This window comes from Symphalangus syndactylus, chromosome 24, assembly GCF_028878055.3.
Source record: "Symphalangus syndactylus isolate Jambi chromosome 24, NHGRI_mSymSyn1-v2.1_pri, whole genome shotgun sequence".
NCBI classification, from domain to species: domain Eukaryota; kingdom Metazoa; phylum Chordata; class Mammalia; order Primates; family Hylobatidae; genus Symphalangus; species Symphalangus syndactylus.
The window spans coordinates 26,476,255-26,489,710 of NC_072446.2; the positions used below are offsets into that span (position 1 = coordinate 26,476,255).

The 13,456-nt window shown below is 49.9% G+C and overlaps 2 protein-coding genes across 6 annotated transcripts in view; one reads left to right on the forward strand and one right to left on the reverse strand.

Annotated features, from left to right (window-relative positions):
- The window catches only part of NCOA5 (nuclear receptor coactivator 5), a 29,247-nt gene extending 21,173 nt beyond the window's left edge, over window positions 1–8,074 (forward strand). The window contains exons 4-8 of one of the 2 annotated variants that reach the window (XM_055266337.2): window positions 87–223; window positions 1,838–1,964; window positions 3,792–3,991; window positions 5,367–5,710; window positions 6,158–8,074. In XM_055266337.2, coding sequence (XP_055122312.1) covers window positions 87–223; window positions 1,838–1,964; window positions 3,792–3,991; window positions 5,367–5,710; window positions 6,158–6,205 — 856 coding nt within the window. In that variant the 3' untranslated portion in view covers window positions 6,206–8,074. The remainder of the gene's footprint in view (window positions 1–86; window positions 224–1,837; window positions 1,965–3,791; window positions 3,992–5,366; window positions 5,711–6,157) is intronic. The other variant, XM_055266336.2, reaches the window with a different exon arrangement.
- Window positions 8,075–8,915: 841 nt separating this feature from the next.
- The window catches only part of SLC12A5 (solute carrier family 12 member 5), a 38,591-nt gene continuing 34,050 nt past the window's right edge, over window positions 8,916–13,456 (reverse strand). For 3 of the 4 annotated variants that reach the window (XM_055266331.2, XM_063634155.1, XM_055266332.2), the window contains exons 22-26: window positions 12,789–12,911; window positions 12,497–12,696; window positions 12,150–12,164; window positions 11,758–11,891; window positions 8,916–11,547 (exon numbers count right to left, since the gene is read on the reverse strand). In XM_055266331.2, coding sequence (XP_055122306.1) covers window positions 11,456–11,547; window positions 11,758–11,891; window positions 12,150–12,164; window positions 12,497–12,696; window positions 12,789–12,911 — 564 coding nt within the window. In that variant the 3' untranslated portion in view covers window positions 8,916–11,455. The remainder of the gene's footprint in view (window positions 11,548–11,757; window positions 11,892–12,149; window positions 12,165–12,496; window positions 12,697–12,788; window positions 12,912–13,456) is intronic. The other variant, XM_063634154.1, reaches the window with a different exon arrangement.

Sequence of the window (13,456 nt, forward strand, 5' to 3'; positions counted from 1 at the left end):
TTTGTCTAATCCCAAAGAATTCTCTAGGTGATTTTTTCAGGATAGGACACAGTTTTATCTTTATGAAAATTTCCTTAACTTTTCAGGAGAGAAGGCTCTTATGACCGATACCTACGAATGGATGACTATTGCAGGAGAAAGGATGACTCTTATTTTGACCGTTACAGAGATAGCTTTGATGGACGAGGCCCTCCAGGCCCAGAAAGTCAGTCTCGTGCAAAAGGTAAAGTAGCTGAAACAGTCTATTCCTATTATTGATAGAACACTTTACAAAAGAGAGAGGAAACTAATAGCCAGTACCCCATCTGAAAAAGGGCTAGTGCCTTGGCCAAGCAGTATATAAAAAGAAGAAATATAAGTAGCTTATTAGTGGGTAAAGAGCATTTGGCTTGAAAATGATTTTTAAGATGCAAATTAGTACCATCATCTGGATTAGTCATCCAACAAGAAGAAATAAATATGAAATTCCAGCAATAAGAAATGAACAAAATGCTGGTCACTGTGGCCACCGCCTGTAATCCTAGCACTTTGGAAGACCAAGGCCGGCAGATCACTTGAGCCCAGGAGTACAAGACCAGCTTAAGCAACATGATAAAACCCCATCTCTACAAAAAAATACAAAAATTGTCTGGGTGCAGTAGTGCACACCTGTAGTCCCAGCTACTCGGGGGGCTGAGGCAGGAGGATCGCTGGAGCCTAGGATGTTGAGGTCTCAGCAAGCTGTGATTGTGCCACTGCACTCCAGCCTGGGTGACAGAGTGAGACCCTGTCTCAAAAAAAAAGAGAAAAATGAACAAAAGATTGGAGCTGAAGACATTAAGTGCTTGTTTTTTGTCTACTGACCAGATAACTATGACTATCTGCATTATCTGTGCAAAATAGGTTTTTGGTTTTTTTATAACTTTTACCTAATAGCATCTCTTTTTTAAATGAAGACAAACATGTCTTTTTAAAGCCTGGTTTTTCTCAATACATCTTTAAAGATTCTTAAATTATTTCATACCTGGCCAAGTTGAAATCTTTAAGAATCTCATTTTTGGCCAGGCGCGGTGGCTCACCCCTGTAATCCCAGCACTTTGGGAGGCCGAGACGGGCGGATCACGAGGTCAGGAGATCGAGACCATCTTGGCTAACTCGATGAAACCCCGTTTCTACTAAAAATACAAAAAAAAAATTAGCTGGGTGTGTTGGCAGGCGCCTGTAGTCCCAGCTACTCGGGAGGCTGAGGCAGGAGAATGACGTGAACCTGGGAGGCGGAGCTTGCAGTGAGCTAAGATCGCGCCACTGCACTCCAACCTGGGGGACACAGCTAGACTCCGTCACAAAAAAAAAAAAAAAAAAAAAAGAATCTCATTTTTAATTTTAAACTTTACTACTTGATTTTGCTTTTAAAAAAAGAACTTTTAAATTTTTAATTTTAAACTTTACTACTTTTTTTTCCCAAAAAAAAGCAAAAATGCAGTTTAGAATAATAATGAATACTATTCTTATCTGTCAAGTTGGCAAGACTTAAAAAGAATGACAATACTCACTGTTGACTAAGGTGTGGAGAAATAGGCACTAGATGATCTACCTCTGTGGAGGTATAAATTAGTACCAGCCTACCCAGGGAGCAGCTTGGCAGTAAGTATCAGATGCAGCATTAAAATGGCCGTGCCCTTTAATCCAGCATTACATTTTGGTTAATTTATAATAGTAAAAAATATTAATACTGGCTGTTTTTAGGAGATAGACCAGAGGATTGATTCAGAGTATTATGACCTTTGCCTACAAGTAGCTCAAGATTTAAAATGAGGGTCCAGTCCTTATTTCAGTTTACTCTGGTGGTGTTTTGCAGAGCGTTTGAAACGTGAGGAACGGCGTAGAGAAGAGCTTTATCGTCAGTATTTTGAGGAAATCCAGAGACGCTTTGATGCCGAAAGGCCCGTTGATTGTTCTGTGATTGTGGTCAACAAACAGACAAAGTAAGAACCCTTAGATATTTCTCCCCAGTAAGGAGAAGAGTCAGAGAAATTCAGGCTCCTGTTTAGCACCTCTATCCACTGAATTTGAGCTGTGTATTCTTGCATTGCAGTGCTCTGTTAGCCAGGGTTCTTTCAGTTATAGGTGACAGAAAACTCAATTCAAATTGAGCCCAAAAGGGACATTTTTCATTTAAGCAGAAAGTAACTGGGAAGTTGAGGCACGGCCACATCCAGGGTCAAACCATGTCATCAAAATTGGTCTCTGTGTTAGTCTCTAAGCACTGCTTTCCTCAGATTTGTCTTTGTTCTCAGGCAGGTTTTGTGCTTGAAGAGGCAGAATGGCACTGGCCCTAAACGTGTGTCTTCTTAGCTTAGCAAGCCGAGTGGAAAGAGAGCTTCTCTTTCCCAGTGTTTCCACCTGAAGTTCTGCAATTCTTCTTAGATTGACCTGACTCACTTTCCCATCCCTGAGCCTGTCACTTTGGCAGGGGTGCTGGATGTTCTGATTGGCCAGGGCTAAGTCATGTTCCCATCCCAAGAGCTAGAGGTGGGATTAGCCCTGTGGAACCATGCAGACTGAGAGTGGAAGAGGGTATAGGCGCTGGTCAAGCAGAGTAGTGTATAATCCCTTCATGGGACAACCCAAATGCCCAGTACTTTGGGAGACACGCCTCTGCATTTGTCAGCCAAGAACCAAGTCTTTGTGAAGTGCCGTGGCCTTGCAGAACTGTTACATGACCATGTTACCAAGCTAGGGCTCATAGCGTTGTTTCACTGCATCCCTGTTATACATTTTCTCCTTGAAGAGGCAGAGCAGAGAAGCAGAAAGGAGTATAGCAGCTTGCAGGCTTGGCAGTAGCTATGTTCCCTTTCCCCAGGTAGTACTAAGTAAATAACTTCATGTATTTTCTAGCAGTTTGGGGTTAAAGAGCTAATTTCAAGGCAGTGACTAGGGAAATAGGTGTTGAGACACCAAGCAGTAGGCAGAGTTCACAGGCTCTTGGCTGTCTTGTTCAATGATAGATGCTGCTTTTAACTCTAGAGAGCATTTTTGGACACATGATAATAGCTGTTATTTTCTGAGCACCTACTTTATGTACTACCCCATACTAGGCGCCTTACATAAATTATTTTTAATCTTCACAGTAATCATATAAAGGAGCATTCAGCAAATCTTTTATATGTATGGTGGATAGCGGGTATTGGGGCTGTATAGCCTCATTCCACTGGTGGAGCCTACACCCTCATGGGGCAGGTGACAAAAGCATACAGGTGATGAGTCCTATGAGAAGAGAATGTCAGAGATCTAATTTAGATTGGAGGGAAGGTCAAAGAAATGACATATGTACTGAGCCATGTTACTCCTGTTTTATTCGTAAAGAAACTGATGTTTGTAAGAGGTAAATGGACTTGCTTAAGCTTCACAACTTTGCAAATAAATTTTAAGGGCTGGGATCCAAACCCATGTTTCTAGCATTAAAGCCCATGATTTTCCCACTGTGTTATGCAGCCTACCCAAAAAGAGATAAGTGCCATAAGTCTTAGGGAGCAGGATGGTGTTAAGGAAGGACCACGGGGCTAGAGAATCAAGAGAAGGACCTGGGTATCATACTGTGCTACTGGCAACTTCTGATGTGATCTCAAGCAAGTCACAACCGTTCTGAGCCAGGGTAGAGAGAGAGTATTGGTCTAGATCCTTGGATCCTGAATACGGTACTGGGGTAGACTAGGGTTTGAGTTCTCGGTAGGAACACACACAACTGGCTTGAGACACAACGATGCAGATTTGGAGTTGGTCGCTCATATGGATCTTACTTGTTTTTACAGAGACTATGCTGAGTCTGTGGGGCGGAAGGTGCGAGACCTGGGCATGGTAGTGGACTTGATCTTCCTTAACACAGAAGTGTCACTGTCACAAGCCTTGGAGGATGTTAGCAGGGGAGGTTCTCCTTTTGCTATTGTCATCACCCAGCAACACCAGATTCACCGCTCCTGCACAGTCAACATCATGTTTGGGACCCCGCAAGGTACGGAGGCCTAAGTGGGTCAAAATACCAGAGGCAGTCACTAGTCCAATATTAGTCCTTTATGCCTTACTCAGAAGAAGGTTTTGGGCAAGTGACTCTTATATCTCGGTTCCTATGTGGTAGGGCCCTTCTCTTAAGTACCATGGAAGAGTCTTGCATAGTCATTTATTTATCTGATAGTTTCTTAGTGGATCTCTGTTACACTATATTTAGCCACTAGGTATATACAGTGGTGTGCTAGCACACGTTTAACAACAAGTTCCAGTGTGGGGGGAGGGCATTTATAGCATTTGCTGATCTCCATGGTGTAAATACTCCCACCATGTTTCAGTTCAAGCCACCAACATGAAGTCACTGAAGGGAGAGTTGGAAAGAAATATACACAGTTGGCTCTTGCCACTGAGATCTGGCTCCAGCACACCTCTGCCATGTGCTCCACTGAATGCGACAAAATCCTTGCTTCGCCCAGATTTCTAATGGAGGACAGAGAATATAACAGGCATTTAGGATCCTTTTTGTAAGTGTGCTGGAGAAGTAACCAGAAGGGCTATGAGAAGTAACCAGAGGGGCTAAGAGGCCCTGACCCTGTAGAGGCCCAGGCCCAGTTCTCGAAGTCCTCCTCAGAAGTAGCTTTTCATGCATTGAGCCCAGAAGATTAAGACTCCACCAGCTGATACCATGCTCCTCACTCTTACAGCACAGACTTAACCCTTTTCCCACCATACTCAGGATCTCTCTGCCTCACCCATTACCCCCATAACCATAAATTACATAAGGATCTCCAGTGGGTCATTTGTCTGAGGAATAGTCCTCAAGATGTGTGAGTACAAAAGTTCTGAGGAGTCCTCTCACTACCCAGTAAAGCATGTTGCCCATGGGTGAGGAGAGGAGGTTATTTCGGGTCACAGTTTGATCTTAATCTATGACTTCTGAACTGATGAATTAAAAAATGGTAGGCCAGCTCTGTCCTGAGGAGCACAGTGGAGAGCCCTGCTTTCCAGAGGGGCCTGTTGGCCTCCTGCTGCTGGTCTAGAGGCTGTTGGGCCTGCCTCCTGTGGCTGTTCCCCACATGGTCTGTTTGAATCTGCGGGAGGGTGTCATGTTTCTTTGGTTTTTACTACAAGTCTGTAATCTAGGAATTCCCCCCAAGAACCAGCCGTATACAAAGGTGCATGTCCCCACCAAAAGTGTTCATTCACTTCCCTTCCTGGCCTTCATCTCTTCCCCCACACCACCCCACTCTCAATCTCAAGGCTTTTTGTCACCAAAATGATTTTCTTGCTGGTATGAGGTTAGGAAAGACTTGACAGAGTGTAGCAGGTGGGCACTTAAATATGTCATGGAAGAAAATAACTCATGTCATTTCCTCCTACAGAGCATCGCAACATGCCCCAAGCAGATGCCATGGTGCTGGTGGCCAGAAATTATGAGCGCTACAAGAATGAGTGCCGGGAGAAGGAACGTGAGGAGATTGCCAGACAGGCAGCCAAGATGGCCGATGAAGCCATCCTGCAGGAAAGAGAGAGAGGAGGCCCTGAGGAGGGAGTGCGTGGGGGCCACCCTCCAGCCATCCAGAGCCTCATCAACCTGCTGGCAGACAACAGGTACCTCACTGCTGAAGAGACTGACAAGATCATCAACTACCTGCGAGAGCGGAAGGAGCGGCTGATGAGGAGCAGCACCGACTCTCTGCCTGGTGAGCTACGTGGCAGGGCCGAGGTGAAGTTCTGACTCTGCATTTCTCTAATCCCCAGGCTCTGTTGGGAGGGTGTCAGGCCCAGGGCTCTTTGGAGTGGGTAAGGGAAATAAGTCCATTCCTTGGGTTCTCCCGTGGGTCATCCATGCTGATATGATGTTAATAATAACTTTATATTTGGGTACTGAATGCTGATCCCTGTAGTTAATGTGGTGGATTAACTAGTATTGCTGGCTCCGTGGTAGCCAGGATGGCTGCCCTTTTGTTTTTTAGCAGTTCTCTAGGGGAACTAGCCTATTGTTTTCTGTAAACAGCACATATCATGAAGCGGCCTCTTTGGGAAATTGATGTTATCATCTGTGTACTGTATGATTGATGTGACTCAGTGATTGTTGTTCTTCCTTTGGCTGCTAGGCCTCCTGCCCTTGGGGGGTACTTTGAACCAGATACCTCCCTCTTCTGTCTTCCAGGCCCGATTTCCCGCCAACCACTCGGGGCGACCTCGGGTGCCTCGCTGAAGACACAGCCAAGCTCCCAACCGCTCCAGAGCGGCCAAGTGCTCCCCTCTGCTACACCCACTCCATCTGCACCCCCCACCTCCCAGCAAGAGCTTCAGGCCAAAATCCTCAGCCTCTTCAATAGTGGCACAGTGACGGCCAATAGCAGCTCTGCATCCCCCTCGGTTGCTGCCGGAAACACCCCAAACCAGAATTTTTCCACAGCAGCAAACAGCCAGCCTCAGCAAAGATCACAGGCCTCTGGCAATCAGCCTCCAAGCATTTTGGGACAAGGAGGATCTGCTCAGAACATGGGCCCCAGACCTGGGGCTCCTTCCCAGGGGCTTTTTGGCCAGCCTTCCAGTCGCCTGGCACCTGCTAGCAACATGACTAGCCAGAGGCCCGTGTCTTCCACAGGTATCAACTTTGACAATCCAAGTGTACAGAAGGCTCTGGATACCCTGATCCAGAGTGGCCCTGCTCTCTCCCACCTGGTTAGCCAGACCACAGCACAGATGGGGCAGCCACAGGCCCCCATGGGATCTTACCAGAGGCATTACTGAAGCTAAATCTTTCAACTCTCCCCAGTCCCCTCATCCCCTGGCCTCCTCCCACTTACTTGTTCTAAATAGAGCTGTTTGGAGGATGTTCTCTGTGCTCCCAGGCCGGCATCGAGTGTCATCAGTTTCTACCACCTGCTCTCTCTTCTGCCCAAGGCTGTGTTGCTTATTCCTTACAAAGTTTATACTGCATTTGGGACTGTATCTTTTCTGTTTTGTTTTGTTTTGTGTTTTTTTTGTAGAAAATAAATATCTCTGGGGTCACTTGGGCAGTACAGGTGTCTGGGCTTATATTTGCTGGGGTTTCTCTGGTCCCTGTTTCTACTGGATTTGGAGCCAGGCCCAGCTAGCCAAGTTTGGAATGGCATTTGTCATGTCAGTAGCCACCACCTTTGTTAATTGTGAACCTACCAAGGCTTTCCAGCTTCATACACGTTGACCAGAGCTCAAGCTCCTGCCTGCAACTCCTGCCTAGAGTTGAAGAAAAGCAAACGCCTTGGCAGGCACAGTGTCATCATACCCTCACCGCATATGTTTGGGGTCTGCTCGAGGATTCATAAATCAGCCACTCTGGATTGTTGAGGAATGGCCATGGCAGCCACAGAAAAAAGAATTTTTCTCTCTGAGCCAAGGTTGTTTTTTGTTTTTTCTCTTTTCTGTTTTGTTTTCATTTCATTGGAAGATCTCCAATGGACTGAACAGCTCCAGTCAGCAGCAGTTACCACAAACTGTGAATCTGGGCCCCACCACTCTTCCCTGTTACCAGTTCTGTCAGCATCCCCCTCTCCAGCGGCACTTCCATGGAGTCGGTTCTGAGACTCTGGCCGTGAACACCCGTTTCTTCAGTGATTTGGGCTTTTGGCTCAAAACCCCAGGCTCTTGTTTTTGTCTAGACTCTTATTCTGTTTCCTGAGCAGCAGGAGGTAGGGACCACTTTGATGTCAGACTTCTGGTAGCTGGACATGTTCTCGAGATAGGTGGCTGTTCGCGACTTTTGTACCAGAGTGAAATTGTTAGAGGGAGGGCTTCTGGCTGTGGTTCTACATGGAGCCCCGGGAAGCTGCCCTCTCCCCAGGGTTTGTGCTAAGTAAAGCCCTGTGGATCACAGTCTAGAGGTCCTCTAGCAGGGGTGAGGGAGAGCAGTGACTTCAGCCGAGTCCCTGCCAGTGGTTAAGCAAACAGTGGTTTCAAAATTCAAGGTCCCCAAATGGCAGCATTTTATGTTCTGACCTGTTTGTGTTATATAGTGGTTTTTTTTTTCCTCTTTGGAACTCTTGTGTTGTTAAAAAAATGAAATGATTACTTTTTAATTAAAATGAAAGAAGTAAAAGCTTTGTTCATCTTTCTTGGGTGTGAATATGCTCTTTGCAGGATGCTTTCCCCAAGTCAGAGGTGAGGGCTCCTGTCTTGAGGACTCTGGTCTGCCCTCTTTTGTCCTCAGCATATGATCCGGCCTCAAACCTCTTTGAACCCTGCCTTCTCTTCATAGGTAGCTCACCTAGTTAGAGGCTTTAATAACAGTTCAGAGCAAAAGCATGTTGGCTAATTATAGTGCTGTGTTCAACATCCTGCTTCTGGTAGACATTCATTGTGTCAGCAGCCTTGTCCTCTTATTCTAGGAAAGGAAAACAGGATGTGAGGAGGCCATTTGTGGTTAGTGGCCATTGGTAGGGGGGCACTTCCTGTTTTCATTTTGTCTCGGTTGCCACCCTCGGTTCTACCCATTGTGCAGGGAGTTGGCAGAATTCATAGAACCTGAAGGAGCCTTGAAGAGCATTTAATAACTTGGGGTGGGTGTGGTGAAGTGGGTGGCACAGGCCTCCAGTGAGTTAGGGACCAACGTGCCAAAAGCACTGAGCCTCACCAGTAAGTGCTCACTGCCTCTTGGGAGATATCAGTGCAGCCTGACACCTACACTTAGAAAGTGCTCACTACCTCCTAGAAGATGCCAGTGCAGCCTGACACCTAGTAAGTGCCTGCCAGTCTCTTAGGAGATGATAGCGCTGCTCTCCAGGCCAGGGCCCCAGAGCTATCGGTAGATAAATTAGATCACCAGACCTGGGCCATTAGCCCATCTCTTCTGTCAGTGGTGGTCAGTGTTTCTGATTTAAGAGTGTGGGGTCCTCCTAGAGGGCCCCCTGGAGTGTCCAAACAGCACATCTCAGGCCATGAAGGGTATAATAAAATTATTTTTATTGCATTTTGTGCAGACGGGAGTCTAAAAAAGTAATACAGTAAAAGCCATAAAGCATTAAATGGGAGCATTCAACAATAAAGGAAAGAACCAACCCTCTCCTTTTCGTATTGGCACAAAGAACACAAGATCAATACTGAGGCAGGATGCGGAATACTGAACACTTAACTGAAAATTAAAGGCAGGCCTAATAATAATAGTAATAATAGTAATAAATACTCTTGATTTGGTTTGCAACCTCTCCTATTTACAAGGGTTTTCAACTTCATTGCATTGCCCTGCACATAGATCGTCTAAAACAAAAGCAACACTAGTTATTACTACAAGGCTATTGAAATATTGCACTCAGAATAAAAGTCACTTGAATGGACATGAAACATCTAACTACAGTGATTATAAAGATAATTTGATGAATGACTTGTGATAACATTCATAACAAATATTGCACATGTAGCACAGAAAACTTGGGTTTTTGTTGTGGGATGTCTGTTTCATCAACGGAAACTTTGCTCTTGCCAACCAGACAATCTGGGCCCAGATAGTGCAACTTTGGTTCCCTAATTGGTGTTAATACAGCCCCCTTCTGCACAGCCCACCACATCAGCTCTGGAATATTCAGGCCCCCAGAAGGCAGGACCTGGCTGTGGTTCTCGGAGGTCTACTGAAGGATACAGGGGGCTGGTGTCTAACACCTCCAGCTTCCTGATTTGAGTACCTGAAACAATCTATCCAGTCCCGATTGAATCTCAGAGGGGACTTGGCGTAACTGGCAGACCTCCAAACCTACCCCCAGCCACACCTGACCCTGTCTGGGTGGCGCCAGCTCCAGCTCTGCCTTGGGCTCAAAGGAAAAGAGGTGGTGAGGTCAGGAGTACTCAGTGGCCCCAGCTCTGGGAGGTGGGTGAGATGTCTAACTAGGTGCGCAGGTCAGGGCCATGGGGCTGGAGGTACTGTACCCAGTCCCAGATGGTGCTGGAACGAGCATGCAGTGCCTGACCCCCTTAGTAATGTGCCCTAGGGGAAGGGAACCCGGACACCGCCCCTTCTCTAAGGACAGAGCACGCCTCAGACCAGGCTGGTGGAGCGGAAGCGCCAAGGACGAGTTGGGGAAGCCAAATGCCCTGGGTCCTAGTTAGAGGAGAGCAGACAGGCGCTAAGGACAAAGCGCGTGCGACTCCAGCCCTCCCTCAGGCCCAGGTCCCCGGGAGACGGAGCTAGAGGCCGCTGCTAAGCAGCGAGGCCCGGCCCCAGAGCACGGAGAAGGCGGCTGGGTCCCCCAGGTGAGGCAGGAGCTGCCAGATGGGGACGGGGGAGGGAACATCACGGGCGGCTCTGGGGCCTCTCAGTGGGTCCGGCCCCTAAACCAGAATCGGCCCCCTCCTCCCTCACTTGTCCCAGGGAGGAAACTCCGGGGAGGGGGGCCCTCCAGCTCCACAATTTCAGTCTTTGGCGAGGAGCCATGGGATACGGGGAGCAGGCGACAAGCCGACTGAGGAGAGACGCCTGCTCCCCAGTGAAGGCACCGGGGCGGGGCTTCCTCGGTGGGGCGCGGGCCTCTCGGTTTCTTCCCCTTGAGGAGCGCCCCTCCCCTATCCTGGCCCCAACTTGCATAAGAGCCGATGAGAAGAGGTTGCGCGCGTTTCTGCAGCCGCAGTGGAAGCTCACGTCCGCTGGGAGGCGAATCCAGGAAAAGTTGGACCCTTGTCTCACCTCATCTCGGAAAAGGACTGGAAGGGAGGGTGGGAAGCCAAGGGCGCGCGGAAAGGGCGAAGAGGCGAGAGCGGGACGGAGGTGTCGAGGGAACGAGACCACGACTCCCGCCTGGGCCTAAAGCACTTTCGCTCTCAAATTCTTGGACGTCAAGGAAAATTCAGCTTCCCGAGGCCTCGCCTCCCCGCAGTGCTCCCAGCGGGAGAGCTCGACTGTGGCAAGAAGTCTGTTGCGCTTCTAGTCACATAAATATGGGGACGTTAAAAATACACGCGATGTCTCCTGTACACTATGTATAGGCTTGGCCGCCCGCGCCCCACGGCTCAGCGAGAAGGGGCGGCGGAGACGGCAAGCGCGGCCTTCCCACCCCGCGGGCCTCCGGGCCTCCGGGAGCCAGGAAGCAGCGCCGGAGGAGCGCAGAGCGAGGACCGCGGCGAGCGTGGGAAGGGGAGGAATGGGCCGCATGGACTACCTGGGGGTCCCCAAGGCCCCAGCTCCTCTCCTTTCCGCGCCTTCTCCCAACCTTTATTGCAGCGTCTCCTCCGGCGAGACGAGGCCGGGCTTAGAAAAAGGGCAGCGCAGACCCACGGGCCAACCCGGCACTGAGGAGCTCTGGTCTCCGCGCGGCGGGGCGCCCTCTCCGAATCAGCCCCAACAGGCGTGGCCTCCGGGCTTCAGGCAGCGGGGTAAGGGGCCAGGACACGGGCACAGGATCTGTATGTAAACGGTGACAGCGGCGGGGGGCGCGGCGAGGGCTCCGGAGCCGCGGGCCGGGCACGCTCGGGCCCGGGTGGCAGGTCCTGGTTCTCAGGAGTAGATGGTGATGACCTCGCGGCCGCCGCCGCGGACCAGCATCACCCGGTCCAGGTGCTCTGTGAGGACCTCGAGGAACTCCATGTCTGAGAGCCGGTCAAGGAGAAAGACCCGGTCTCCTTCCCTCCCGACGAAATTGGGGTCGTGCTCGGCTGCCAGGGAACCTCTGGCGCCCGTGTCCCTGTCCGAGGTGCTGATCCGGAGGCAGGAACAGCTCAGCTCTTCCATCCCAGGGACAGGACCCAGGTTCCCTGACGTCCACCTCCCTCTTTCCCCCAATTTTAATTCCAGGATACAGTTTTCGTCACCATTGCGGTTGCGGGGAGGCCCAGGCATGTTGAGCAAAACAAGCTTGGCGTCCCGGGATTTCTTCACGATGACCTCGTTCAGCCGCACGGCCGTGTGCATGCGCCGCACGTTGGACTGGTTCCTGCGGCAGGAAGGAGGAATGGAGACCCGCGTGAGCCGGGGCGGCAGAGAAGATTGGAGCCAGTCGCCCTTCCAGCCCGAACTGGGCTGCTGGGGACTGGTTCTGCAAGCCCAGGACCACCAATCCTAAACCTCTCCAGGCTGGGCTATTCAGAGATCCCAGAGGTCGTGGCACAAATTAGGGGTTCACAATAGAGTGAGGAGGGTAGGGACCGTGGCCATCCTAGGAGAGAGAATGAAAAAATGCTGAAGCACTTACAAGTTCTCCCACTCCCTTCAGGAAACACAAGAGATGCAAAGAGAGAAAGAAAAAGAGCAGAGTCAGAAAAAGAGGAAGACACTGGGGGCTTGGGCCATGGTCATCTGCCCTGAGTCCTGCTCTGCCAGCCCCCACACCCTTCACCTTTCCGCTGCCTGCAACTGGGAATTCTGAGCCTTAGCAATGGGGCCCAACCCCCTAAGTCCTCAGATGGGGAAACCAAGACAATGTCTGAGCTGGGTCTGCAGGCTGACAGACCAGGATGCCTTCTGCTCTCTTGCTCTGCCATGGGGAGCAAGACCCTTTAGCTCACCCCAGCCCCCAGCCCTTAGCCCCCAGGCCCGTACGGCTTCATGCTGAAGAAGTCCTTGATGCCCTCAGAGGAGACAGGACTGGGGCCCTTATTCTTCTCTGCCACCGACTTGTCTTTGGTCCAGGTGAGATGCACTTTCTCAGGATCTGTCTCTCCTTCCCCCTCAGGCTCCTCCCCTGGGGACGGGGAGCTGCTGGGGCAGCTGGGAGCACTCTGATCGTGGATCAGCTGCACCTGAGGGATGAATGAAGAGATGGCAGTTGAGTCCTTTGGAGGCCAAGGGCTCTGCTCCCACTGGTTGGGGCCAAACCACCCCAGCTGCACACCTCCTCCTCTGGCTTCTCTTCACTGTCACCAGCAGTCTCTTCTGGGACGTTCAGGCGGAGCCGCGTGTTGGCTGGATTCTTTCTCCGGATTGAGCCTCGTGACTCATCTGTGATACTCTGGATCTAGGGAGTGACATAGATTGGTGCCAGCTCTGCTGGGAGTCACCACCCATGCCCTGCAAAGAGCTATCACCAGAGATGATGTTCAGCCAGGATGCACTTTCTGGAACTGTACCAGTTGCTAAAATATTGCTATGATTTGAGACCAAATAGCTACTGCACCACTGATCTGCCTGCCCCACCTCCTCTCCAGAACCCCAGACCTCCATCTGGCAACAAAAGGGTTAACCTTGGCACAACAAGGCTCTGCCTAGCACTATGGTCCAATGTCAGTCCTCGCAGTCCACTGGTGAGTGGCCATGCCATGTTTTATCATTTTTACTACCTCCCTTGGATAACACTCCCAGCCTTGGAGGATCCATCCTTCCCATCTCAAAGTGGTACCCATCACTCATTCCCCTGAGAATCCATCAACCACATTCTGATAAATATATTACCCACCCTTGGGAGACTCAAAACCCAAGGTTCTATTACCCTCATGTGTAGGATTGCCACCCATTCCCTGGGCAACTTATCACCCACCTCCAGGAGCCCTTCTGTCCCCAGCT